The sequence below is a fragment of the Cariama cristata genome, unplaced genomic scaffold (genome assembly GCF_000690535.1).
Source record: "Cariama cristata isolate BGI_N322 unplaced genomic scaffold, ASM69053v1 scaffold9594, whole genome shotgun sequence".
Classification (NCBI taxonomy): domain Eukaryota; kingdom Metazoa; phylum Chordata; class Aves; order Cariamiformes; family Cariamidae; genus Cariama; species Cariama cristata.
In genome coordinates, this window is record NW_009612349.1 from 40,484 (window position 1) to 53,672 (window position 13,189).

Below are 13,189 nucleotides of genomic sequence, written 5' to 3' on the forward strand. Positions count from 1 at the left end.
CACAGTGGCTCAGAAAAATGAACAAAGCAATAGCTAAAGTCACCTGCAGCCAACTCAGAGTTGAACTCTGACCTGAGTTTTATGCTGTCTCTTTCTACCTATTCCTTCACAACCCTTTCTAAATCTAGTTTTCAACAAGCTGTGGTGGAATTTTTGCAGAGTGAAAACATCACTTCAAAAGCATTGTGGTCCGTCAGTAATTTACTGCCCAATCCTAGTATGTCAAAGCAGAAGTGAACGCTCTTCTGCCTCCCTCTCCATCCATTTTATTTTTATTGTTTTCTAAATACCTGCTGAATTTTTGACACACAACAGATCCTATAGGAGCGGTTCCTTTAATGGCATGTGGCAGTTCTGATGAAGAGAGCCAAAAACTACTTTCCTTCTGCTGCAGCAGGATATGGCTAGGCCTGTGACTATCCAAGTGTAACTAACAATTATCCACTGTTAGCCACAAACAAACGTGAACGAAATACAAACCCACAAAGGTTCCTTATAATCGTCAAATTTATTTACTTATTTTTAAACAAGAAGCAAAGGGTAATGGACAGTTCTCAAAAAAAAAAAAAAGAAAAAAGAGAAAGCGCTCTCCTCTTCTTAGTCCTTCTTCCTCCTTTTGTTTCTCAGCCAGTAAATGTTTTAAACGAAACAAAGAGAAGGAGTTGGGGGGAAAAAGAAGTTTTTCTTTGCCAGAGATAGAGTCCTGCCTGTCTGAGTCTGGTTTGCCTCAATGTACTTATTCCCATACGCACAAAGTCAAAAATAGATGCCGGTGATGAAAAGGTTCAGCAAGAGCAGAACCAGCAGACAGACGGAAGAGAGGGCATTTGCCAAGTGTCAGATGGTCACCTTCTAGATCAAAGGGACAGGCTGCTCCAGGACCTTTCCCTCCTGCCCAGGAAGGAATCTTTAGAGAACTGAGCCTTAGACCAATTAAAAACATCACTGGTTTTCCAAAAGATGCAGAGAATGTTGGACAGTTCAGAAGCGTGGAAAGACAAGTTTTACCCCAAACTGGTTACATTTGAGCTATCAAGCTGAGGATGTTGAGACAGGTACAATTATTTCTCCTTCCACCTTCCCGCTTTTAACTGTCAGGTCTAAAAAACACATACTTTTTTGTCTCAGAATTTCAGCGAGTCAGCCAGACAAAGCCATTTACCTAGCCCAGCTGACAACCTTGTGTGCTCTAGCACAAGCTGGCACTTACTTAAGGCAGCAGTCAACTTAAATTCTTCTCAGGTCGGAACTGTGGAAAGCTACCCTAGCTACAGCTTTTCAGAGGATTAACTGTTTGGATGCCTAGGACAGCATCTACTGGAGGATAGGAACAAGTGCATCTTGTAATTGACCTCCACGCCTCTTCCTTTTTTATCAGGTAAAGAAAAAAAAAAATTTTACAACATTGGCCCACTAAGATGCCTTGAGCTAGCTTTGCAATTAAGCCATAGTGCAATGAATTGAAAATAACCATGTGAAAGGCTGTGCAAAGCTTTATGTAGATAGGTAAGGCCCATAAAAGAAGAACAAATGATAACACTAAAATTCTGCAAGTTTTGTACGTAACCCGCATCAGAGGCTAGAAGTCTGTAGGCCACTGAACAAAGCAAGAAGCAGTTTACCAAGCACAGGATGGTAGACTAGTGATAAAACAAAGAAACATTAAACAAATTTGTCATGTTACAATTTTGCTGAAAAAAAGCAAAAAAATAAATCCATTTCAAAATAGCATAGACATAGAAGCTGGCATGAACATTCAAGCCACCAAGTACACAGTCACAAACACAGAAATCTATGATTGACATAACCGAAGTTTTAGTAACATATTGCAAGATCAACAACAACTAAAATTTGTCAGTTGTGCCCTTTTCTATGTGAAAAGCTCAACAAACTCCTATAATTTAGTATACATTGAATCGGTAATACCCAAATCCAGACACAAATGTTCGGTCTTGTGTTTTCCTTAATGCTAAACAAGTATGATCAATATAACCACTCACTTTTACATAATATTGCAATAAAACTACCTTCCTTCATATCACCTATCTGTATTTTCCAGCCATATCACTGCACGTGCTCTGCATGCTTCCTAAGTGAACAGTAACGGTAGAATCTACCTCCTTTCCTATGACAGGAAATGACATTCCTTCCTATGAAGGAATGACCTTCATCTTCAATTTCTGCCTTCAACATGTGTCTTAGTACCAGAAAGGACTAAACGGGTCACTAAGTCCACTAAGCACCTCCATCCATCACTGTACTTGCTAGTCAGGAAGTACTAAGCAGGAAAGCTTTGATCAGAAGCATACAAACAAGTTTCTACAGCTTAAACATACGGACTTTTCTTGTAAAGAACAGCTATGCCAATTCCATTACTGTAGGTCAGGCCGGAGAAGTTGACACAGTGAAGCGGGACATTTCTATTGCACTAAACTAAGAAGGACCACAAATACAAATTCATTTTTCTGATGTTAAAATGTTGCCTGTAACTTAAGGCAAACTAGAATAACTTTACAAAGGCTTAATGAAATTGCTTGTACTGGAGCAGTTTTGGAGAGCTTCACCAGAGACGCAGCAACCCCTGCATTTGGCTCTAGACAAACAAAACTGAGTAGTCTATGTTATCTGCTACCTTGACTAATCATATAATTTAAAACCATCAAGTTGAATCTGTTAAGTATCTGGCAGAGGGAATGAAGACTGGGGTGGGGGGGAAATCTGGGATGGAAGTACTGAAGTAAAAAAAAGCAATGTATTGAAGACACTGACATAAAAACTTAGAAGCTGTATTTGCATGTGCCTAAGTTACCTGTGACATGACTTGGAGACTGAGCAATTCTGGCATACTGTAGAACAGTGTTTAGTAAAACGTTACCATCTTGACTTCTGGAAAGCTGTCGTTCACAACAAAGCCATAGCCTATTCATAGAATCACAGAATGGTTTGGTTGGAAGGGACCTTAAAGCCCATCTCGTTCCAATCCCCCTGCCATGGGCAGGGACATCTTCCACCAGACCAGGTTGCTCAAAGTCCCATCCAACCTGGCCTTGAACACTTCCAGGGATGGGGCAGCCACAGCTTCTCTGGGCAACCGCTGCCACTGCCCCACCACCCTCACCATGAAGAATTTCTTCCTCATAGCTCATCTAAATCTTCCCTCTTCCAGTTTAAAGCCATTGCCCCTTGCCCTATCACTCCATGCCCCCGTAAAAAGTCCCTCCCCAGCTTTCTTGTCGGCCCCTTTAGGTACTGGAAGGCTGCTCTAAGGTCTCCCCAGAGCCTTCTCTTCTCCAGGCTGAACAGCCCCAACTCTCCCAGCCTGTCCTCACAGCAGAGGTGCTCCAGCCCTCAGATCATCTTTGTGGCCTCCTCTGGACTCGCTCCAACAGGTCCATGTCCTTCTTGTGCTGAGGACTCCAGAGTTGAACGCAGTACTGCAGGGGGGGGTGGAGAGGGGTGTGTCTCATTCTTTTGGCCAATTTTGTGAGCCTGTTGGTTTTAGCCTTAAAGTCTACTCAGACCCACAAGCCAGCAAATTCCTTAAGAATAATAGCATTTTTAGTCCCAGTCAAGTCAACGATCTATTAAAGTTCTATCAATAATGTTATTTTACTAACAACTTTGTACCTTCTGAAAACTCCAAAAGTCAACCTCCTTGTCACTATGCATGCCACGTGCTTACAGCACTTCTCTCAACTTTCAAAATCAGTTTTTATTCTATCATTTTGAAAGCTTTTAAATGAAAGTCAGAAGAGCCCAAACTAATTTTGCATTCACAACAGTCACTGAAAACAGAGCTGACATTTAAGAAATGTTTTGCCAAAAAACGGACTGCTGGTATTAAGAATGAAAAAAAACCAACCCAAGACCAAAACCAAACAGCTTTATTTAACTGATCTTCACATCAATTATTGCAATTAATCTCAGCACACAAGTGATGAAATAGTTCATCCTTACCTACCACTTACGAATTCTCTTCTTCTCTGTCATTTCATATTACATTAGTTAGGCAGTACATTTGCATTTGTTTTTAGAAGTCTGTCTTTGAATGTCAGAATGGAACTACTCTTGACTACTCTGTCCAAAAAGAAATAAGCTATTTGCCTTCAGCTGCCACAGACTGCAATTTTAGAAGTACTGTACTGGTATTTTACCAAGAGCTTCTGTTTAAGCAGTGAAATGTTGAAAGCCATCAACAAAATTCCTACTCTGCAACTGTACTCCTGTGATTCAAAACCAAAGTGGGCAGTGCAATCTAATTAAGTTGGAAAGAAACTGAAAAACCTCTACATGAAGCCTTATGACTAAAAGCATAACCCTTGAGGACTACTGTGAACATCTTTCCAAGGGAAGAGGATTTTTAAGCTACATCATTTTTTGATATAATGACAAAGCATTCAAAATATATTCTGCATTTGTGATTAGGGAGATGAAATCAGTTTGACAGAGTCAACTGTTTCCATTGTTGACTGGAAATCTGTGGCATTTTCAGGCCTGTTTTTGTTTCAAATTTGTGAAAGGAGAGCAAACAAGAAACCCTACAAACAACCAAAAAGAAACCAAAGGCCTAAATGTGTTCATGTGAACTGTGAACCAGTCCAGCTGAGGAAGACATCTTTCAGACCCAAGAGATGGTTGAGGGTAAAGGGAATGTGCATATATCACCTTACGAAAGATTGTTTTAAGGCTTCCAAAGGTTGCAGAGGATATAGGAAGAAGAAACGCCAGTGGAGGAAGGACAGGGGCTGTGCATCCCTCAATGATGTTTTCTTCCAGTTTATTCAGCAGCTGTAGCTATTCTAGACAAGCTATTGTGTATCTAATGGCATTTGACAACCAGACCTCAAGACTTAAGACTGAGAGGTATTACCTGCTTTTTAGGAGTCCAGTTGCTAGTATGACTGCCATCTTCTGACATCACCTTGAAGCTGCCTTGAAACTGGCTTATGTTTTTGTGTTATATTTTGTTTTTCTGGGGGGTTTGTGGGGTATATGGTTTGGGGTTTGTTTTAGTTTTTTTTTCCGGGGGTTAGTTTCTTTGATTGGGTGGGTTTTTTTTGGTTGGTTGGGTGGGGGGTTTTTTGTGTTTGTTTTTTTTCCCACATGTATTCAAGTATAACAATATTTCACAATAGAAATACACACTTCAGTGGCTTCAAATTATTTAAAAATAAAAACTTATTTTTTACTGCAAACACACAGTCAACTCTAATGCAAAGGTGGATATAAACAAGACAGCACTAATCCTCAAGTCACTATGTAAACTAAGTACATTACTTCCGACCTGCATTTATTTAATCCAAAATTTCATTTGGTAGTTTTTAAGGCAAACCTGTTTATTACCCTGAAGTGGGGTAGATCACAGTAACACCAGATCAAGCATTCATTCTCATTCGTTCTCCAACTAATACCCGTGTGTCTTTACACTACGGTTTGCAGGAACGAGCCACAGTACTCTTAAGTAACCATCTTAGGGAGCTTGTAATCTTAAAGAATGTAGAGAATGAGAGGCAGAAAATAAGCAAAGGTGGATTTCTATACTTTTTTGCTGATAATACACAAAAGAGAAATAACAGATTCTTCTCTTTATACACTACCTTTCAGAAAAGAAAACTGTCTTCTTGTACCAAAAAAATCCCATTTATTAGTAGATTAAACCTCAACATAAGGGTTAGGCTGAAATGAAAATATCTTTCAAAATCTCAAGTACTTTAGAAACACAGGGCTCAACTACAATAGAAAAAAAGGTTAATACAACTATTATGCAACGTTTTGAAAATTTTCTTTTCAGAGTTCCCACCCCCCCAGGTTGTTTTGCTGGGGTTTTTTTGTTTGGTTGTTTTTGTTTTAAACTTTTTTCCATCTTTCAAGATTCCTGAACTACATTAATTCCATTAAGGAATTCAGGGCCTTTGTTCTTCTGCTTGAAAAAGCCTAAGTGAAAGCTATGTTCTTATGCGTTTTCTACTGACATCTTCTCCAAATGCTAAAGCAAAAGAAAGCAGAAATCCTAGTGGAGGAGGACAAAGTCATTCAGCACTACAGTTAACTATAGTTATCACACAGCTAAGAAATAAAGTGCGTATTTCGGTGATTTATCACTGTCTGTGGTCAAGCGAGATCAAGATCCAAGAATGCTGAGTGCCACTGCATGTCATGGATCAAAGATAATGACTCAGACAAGGCAGACTGTGCATAGCACCACTGTGAAGCTAAAAAAAAAATTAAAAAAAAATGCATCAAGAGATGTAGTGAAAGCTATGCATCTTGAGATTAAACTCACTTTCCACATCAAAAGTGCAAACAGTGTTCTTTCTAGATTCAGAAATAAAGCACTGATTACTCTCCCTAGAATTTAAGTGTCAAACAACCTTACGTGACCTTGTTTGTGCAAACACTGTTCTTTCTAGATCAGAAATGAAGTCTCTTTCAGAAATAAAGCACTGATTACTCTCCCTAGAATTTAAGTGTCAAACAACCTTACGTGACCTTGTTTAAACAGGACAGCAAATAAACAAGAATTCTTTAGATACAAGCCTTCTTTTGTCATGACTTCACAGTCATTCCAACTTCTATATACAAGTAAAAAGGAGAAACTGGGACTAAGAAAAGGAGTATTGATCCATATGCCAACGTGTTAATCTGTTAAAATAACTTTTCCTCATTGCCTCATCCTTCCTCCCCCCCCCGCCCCCTCCTACGTTGGACTACAAACTCTGCACTGAAATGAAATTTTATCATTTTCCTATAGTAGTATATAGAAATTAATTTTAACATTTAGCCATGCCAGCTTTAATTCACACTGCTGGAGGATGACAAGACATAAAATAAACTACTCACTGAATAACACGTTATAATTTGTTAGCACAAAATGGGGAATTGGTGTCTTAATTACATAGAACACGGGAGAGGTAGTTGAAAGATCTTAGGACTCCCATTCATTAGTGCCTAGTAACTTGGCAATTGTATTAGCAATGATGATAATTCTCTGAGAAGGTCTCAAGTGTAATCAGTCAGAAAGAAGGTAATGCCGGGCAAAGATTAGGAAAGCTGACAAACTGAACTGGCTGAGGTATAAGCTACCAGCACCTGGAGCCAATTAATAAGCTCTGATTCCCATTATCCTGTCCATGGAAGCAGAAGTTTGAAGTAAAATAACAGGCAGTAACTGAACCAGTGCATTGTCAGAACAGAGAAAGAGCATATATTTGCAGAATTGTGTCAGTAGTGTTGTCAGGAATTCATCACAAGCAGTAATACAAGAGATGCAATTGCTAGAGATTTTCCCTGTGAAATTCCATCCATTAGAATTCGGCAAGAATGAAAAAACCAACCATCTCAGATTCATTTTTTTGTTTAATAAAATGGAACTACGTTGTTATAAAGTTTTAAAGGGATGGAGTAAATCCACCAGAACTGCAGTGTAATTTGAGTAATGTTTTCATTGATTCACTATATACTTATAGACTTCTTTGGCAGTATATAAACGCAAATATCTCTCAAATACGGCTATGTTAATGCTGTCGTACAACCTGGCATAACAGTTTGACGTTTATGATAGTTTAGATGTTGAGTTACTTCTACTTCTTTGAAGCAGATTGGTTTTTTGTTCCTTTGTTTAGGGTTTTTTTGTTTCTTTGTTTTGTTGAAAACTAGGGAAATTCAGTACTGCCATTTTCCTATTCTACAAGCTGTGGAATGCTTGCACCTAAAGTAGGAGCAATGGTGTCCCCAGAAGATACTTAAGGCAACTAAAAAAAGTGAGCTGACTTGCTGTCTGAAAGAGCTTAGTCTCCTCTCAACTGACCACGCACAGTTGCAGGATGCATGTCGTCTTGTATAACTGCAGCCCTGAATTAAACTTCTCAGTTCATGACATATCTAGATGACAGGCTCTGCCTGTGCAGGCACACAGGGACGTGGGACAATGGATGGGACAGACTGACCCACTGCCACCTTGCCTCCTCATAAAATCAGTCACATCAGGAAGTTTTCAAGATTTCCTTCCTGCCATCCACTCAGAAAGGAAGAACCGATTTCAAAGACAAAGGCGTTCTGAACTTCTCACTACACACTAGTCACAGAAAATAGGCTAATAATAAACAAAACATACAGGTAGATCACTCCAGAAGTCAGTGCACAGATTCAATTTCTTTACAGACATACATACTTATGAGGGTAAAGCACAACGAAGTGCAGGTACCGAAGCAGAAACTACTCACCTTCAATGTACAGGGGTTCAACGACATCATGATTTATCAGTTCGAAGTTCTCATGACCAATCCAGTGCTCCACATTTCTTTTCCTGCCCGTAAAGAAGTTGTCCACAACTGTAACCTCATGGCCATCCATCATTAGTTTGTCAGTAAGATGAGAACCCACAAACCCTGCTCCTCCAGTTATCTGCGTTAGGACAGTTGGTATAAATTTCTTTTTCTTTTTACAGAAACACCAGACAAAGTCTACAAACATGAAGACAGAAGACCACTAGCGTTCAGATCTTTGCTTACTCCAGGGGAAACAACTCCATTTCCATGCCTAATTTTTTTTCCCCAATATTTACAGCATTTAAAATTTCAAGAGACATACTTGACATGTTTCATCACTGTCAGGCTAGAAGTTCAGCTAACCATTCACATCAACAAAATCTCTTTTTCACATTAGATTACTTTGCTTTTTTCCTTAAAATTGGATTGTGCCCTTTTATGCGACAGCAAGGCCTAAAAAGATCCAAAAAGGTGAGAGGAGAATTCTCTGCACTTCTCATTTCTCAGAAAAAAAAGACGACAGAATGTCAGGTTATTTTTATGTAAGATTTATAATACTAGACATGTCAAGTCCAGTTTTTGTCTGGTTTAAATGGAAGACATGTTGGGTGTTCCAAGTAAGCACTACAAATTCTTTCACCCTTCAGAGAAGGAAAGAAGGAAGGAAGAGTATTCTTTGAAGACCTCTCATTTGAAATATCTGCTAAAACCAAAATTACTCCTTTTGTGTTTTAATGCATCCATAGCCCATATCATTCTGGCTTGAAGTGGTCAGGCAGCTGGACTAGATGACCACTGTAGGTCCCTTCCAACTGAAAGCATTCTATTCTACTCTACACCATTAGCTCCGACATCTAGCATTTGCCTGTCTTGGAACTTGATGATGTTTTACTGCAAAGAAATACACAGAAATGAAATATTTAAAGCCTTGTACTCTTGTTCCATTGCAGATGTAGAAGCAGCAAGGAAGTTTGTTATTTTTTCCCTTTCTGCACCTCAGTCTTTGACAGCAAACACACACACAAAATAATCACTAATTCAGTATTGAAGCAGTCAACACAATAACTAGAACTACAAGTTGTGTGACACATCCAGACAGACATATCTACGGAAGCAATTATTTTCTCTGCATTTTATAAGCTGTTTTCAAGAACACACAAAGACATGACAGATCACCACTCTCAAAGAAGGGACTTGTAAAAGCCCTGTGTGGCATCAGCTCTATCATATGACTGCATGATCAAATTCATATTTTGAAAGTGAGTCAGCTGTTGATCTCCATTTTTCAGCTGCAGTGACAACTAACCAAACAACAAAAGGACATGGTGTAATTGTCAAGCAGGAATCTAATGAATGGATGGTGTGCTACAACTACAAAATGCTGTGTGGAGAAGGATGTAGATGCCTTAAGTTCTTTCACTTTGGGCTAGTCAAAGCCCAAACATTTATCCTGCTCACTCCCCTCCCTACCACTACTGAAAAAAACCTAGGAAAGACACAAAGGCAAACAGGAAGCTATCAAAAACTGAAAAGAAAAAAAACCCCTACATCTGTTTTCTTCTGTAAAAACCTGAATGTCCACTTGAATGTCCACTTGTATTCTCACACTTGTTTTTCTTATTAAAAATTCAGGGCCATCAGTGTGTTAAAGACATTGTAAGTACCAGTTAATAAAAGAAACATTTAGTTGGTCTATTTAGTATTCTTCTGGGTTTGTCAGGGCTTCCTTATAGCAGATTCAATATGTGATTCAGTTCCTTGACAAACCTCAAGGAGAAGGAGGATTTAGGAGAAGCTCTCTTTGAAAGAAAAATAATCTCATGCCTCCTACTACCCCAGCACAGACAGGAGGGAAGAACAGGTTTCTGGCAGAATGCTGTGGACAAGGAAAGATGAGCAGTAACTGAGGGAATACAGCCCTCTGCCAGGTGCCACTACTTACCAAGGGAAAAATAATATGCATGGAAAACCTACTGCCATAAGCTTATCCTGACTTGGAAGAGAGCTGTAGCCTTGCTGAATGTTCCAAGGGTTTTGCCTTCTTGTAGGGACCAGGACAAAAGTTTTCTGTAGATGACCTGAGCCTATTCCTTCAACTGAGGCCCAAGGAAATCCCCTGCTGCTACTTCTATTTCCAGGATTCCACAGAAGACAAACTCGATGCTCACAATATGTCTTCAGTGCAGTAAAAGAAAGTGTCTTCTTTCCCATCTCCCTTTTGGGAAAAAACATACTGAAACCAAGCACTGCTTACAGCAGTCTTCTATGCTATATGACAGCAAAACCAAACCAAACCAAAAAAAAAAAAAGGAAGAAAAAGGCACAAACCAATTTTGTCTGGAAAGAAGTTTCCAATTACTTTAAATCTGTAAGTAGTTTTTATGATAAATCTATGTTAGCTTTATTAACAGATCACTTTCACAGGTATTAGATAAATAACTACTTGAAAAAGGAGATTAATTTCCCCTGGAAAAGTAAACAACTGTGTAAATTATTTTTTTATCATTACTTGAGGCTACATTAAAAAAAAAAGATGATTTATCACTGAAGCTCTCTGTATAACCTTCCTGTAATCACTCATAAAAGCAAGGTCAATATACTTCATTTCTAAATATGACTTCCTGCAAATCACAATGACATATTAATCTACAATATCATATACTGCACACGAATCATTTCCATATCAGAATTGAAGCACCAGCACCTGGCGCTTAAATAGGCATTCTTTAAGACATCATTAATAAAAATACTTAATTACTTAGTAGTGCCAATATGCTTGGTAACTTCAGCATCTACTAAAAGACACAAATATAACTGGTAATTTCCTCCACTAGAGAGACTTAAAAGTTTGTGTATTTGTTACATGGGTTCATTTCTGCTGTCCGGAGTCAGATTCAAAACATCTAATGTCCCATGTGGAAATTATATTAATTTTTCATTTTATGCTTTTATTGGTCTACCATATTCTGTTCAGAAAAAACCCACACAACAGACTGAACCAGTGTTAACATTATCTTCCATAATATTAACAGAATTTCTCCTCTTGCATACGAAAGCCTGTGACCTAGTCACTTCAGAGAACTGAACAAATAGATAAATCACACACAACAGGATGAAGACTTGAGCTCTTTGGAACAACAACGTCAGAATATCTAGTCTCAGCTGAAATATCACCCCTACTAGCAATCACCTCCAAACAGATGCAGTATAAAAAAAAATTGCTAGAACTGTTGTCTGGTCAGGTACAGCACTGTGGGTATCTCCAGGTTGCAGCTGGAGATGCATTCAGAGTAAAAAAAGTAAGAATTTAGAATGGGTTCTAGGAAAGGATTCTAGGAAAAGATGCAGTATCAACAAAATATGAAGCAAATCATCTACCAAAGTTCACTTGGCTCGCCAATTCTTGAGAAATTCCCAAGTGTCATGCAAGGTCTATACAAGTCCTTTATACGCTGACTTCAGCTACTCAAAGTAACATTGATTATGATTTCCTATAGGATTATGACAGCAATGTTGCAACTGAATGAAACTGCCTACATGGGCAGGAGGCTTGTGAATGCCCATCCGACCTCACACTGAACTAGTCCCCGACCACGACAGGAAGAAACGACTGAACAACTTGATCATCCTTTTGGCCAGTTTTCTCTTTAGTAATTTAAACTCTACAAAATATGCAGACACCAAAAAGCTATTCACCTCCAGGACAGCAGAAAACACTCCTGTTCCAACTACCTGCCATCTCTCTTGAAGCAATAGATTTCAACAAAATATCCAGTATTTTTCAGTGGTAAAGTCTAAAAGTCAGTATTAAAAGCTTCATAGCCTATTACCAGCTTGCACTGACATTTTTCTTGAAAGCACCTTCTCATTTACACAGAAAACACGACACTAAGGCAGCTTTATTATGCTTGCACACATGGGCACACAATTTAGGGATTTTCAGAATTAAGCCTCTCTCTGTTATTTTCCTCAGCATATCTTCCATATTCAACAAGGTAACAGGGAACCTACAACCCTAACTCCTTCAGACTGTCATAAAAATGACAGAATAACATTGCAGATCTAAACTAATTTGATAACACTTATTCTTTATGAAGTTTTGCAATAGCAATGAAGGCTATTGTCTAACAATGCAATACAAACCAAATCTGCTTTTATTTGCATCTTTGTAGTGTTTTTCTTAAAAATTTTGGAGTCAAACCAAAACAGAACACCAGATGTATTGGGCACTTTGGCAGAGATTTGTTCCAGACGTTGCTCTCTACTATAGAGGCAGAAGTTCATACTCTCTACTTACACATCTCAAGTAGCTATACTTTCTCTGTCTCTTCAAAATGTGGGGACAATTTTTTTTTCCTCGGGACAGACAGAAACAAGGAAAAATTTAAGACACAGCTAACTTCAAAAGTGTTTGTAGACAAAACTAGAAAGCTGATGTTGCAGCACAGTTCACTGAGTTTAAGAACGCCTTGGACAACTACTTGTCCTGACTCAACCTGCCCTCCTCTTCCACCCAAAAATGCCTACGATGCTTCAAAATACCAGAAACAGAGTAGATAACAGAGAGGAACATTCCCTATGTTTAATTAACTACTGCTGCAGAGCAGCTGCTTTTCTAGCCTTATGACTAGATTTTGTTCAATACAGTCACACAAGCTTTCTGTCAAGATGTGCCTAAAAAGTTTCCCAGTCTCTGCAAGTTTCAGCCATCTGGGAGCACACACAAAGACCCTTTGGCAATGCACTCCTGAGACGTTACAAGCAGGGAAGAGTAGCTTAATTGGCAAGTCAAACCTTCAAACCACAGCCCAAGTCTATTATCCATATGCTGAGTTTGAGAACATCAACATAGAGTAAATGAAGCACTAATCTGTACCTTGTGCAGCACACCCACCATTCAAGGTAATTTACTTCATTCCTGC

The 13,189-nt window shown here is 38.9% G+C and overlaps 1 protein-coding gene across 1 annotated transcript in view; it reads right to left on the reverse strand.

Annotated features, from left to right (window-relative positions):
• Positions 1 to 13,189, reverse strand: part of UXS1 (UDP-glucuronate decarboxylase 1) — a gene marked incomplete at its 5' end in the record, with an annotated part of 50,487 nt that overhangs the window by 28,161 nt on the left and 9,137 nt on the right. The window contains one exon of the mRNA XM_009698588.1: positions 8,223 to 8,403. Within this exon, the coding sequence (XP_009696890.1) occupies positions 8,223 to 8,403 (181 nt within the window). The remainder of the gene's footprint in view (positions 1 to 8,222; positions 8,404 to 13,189) is intronic.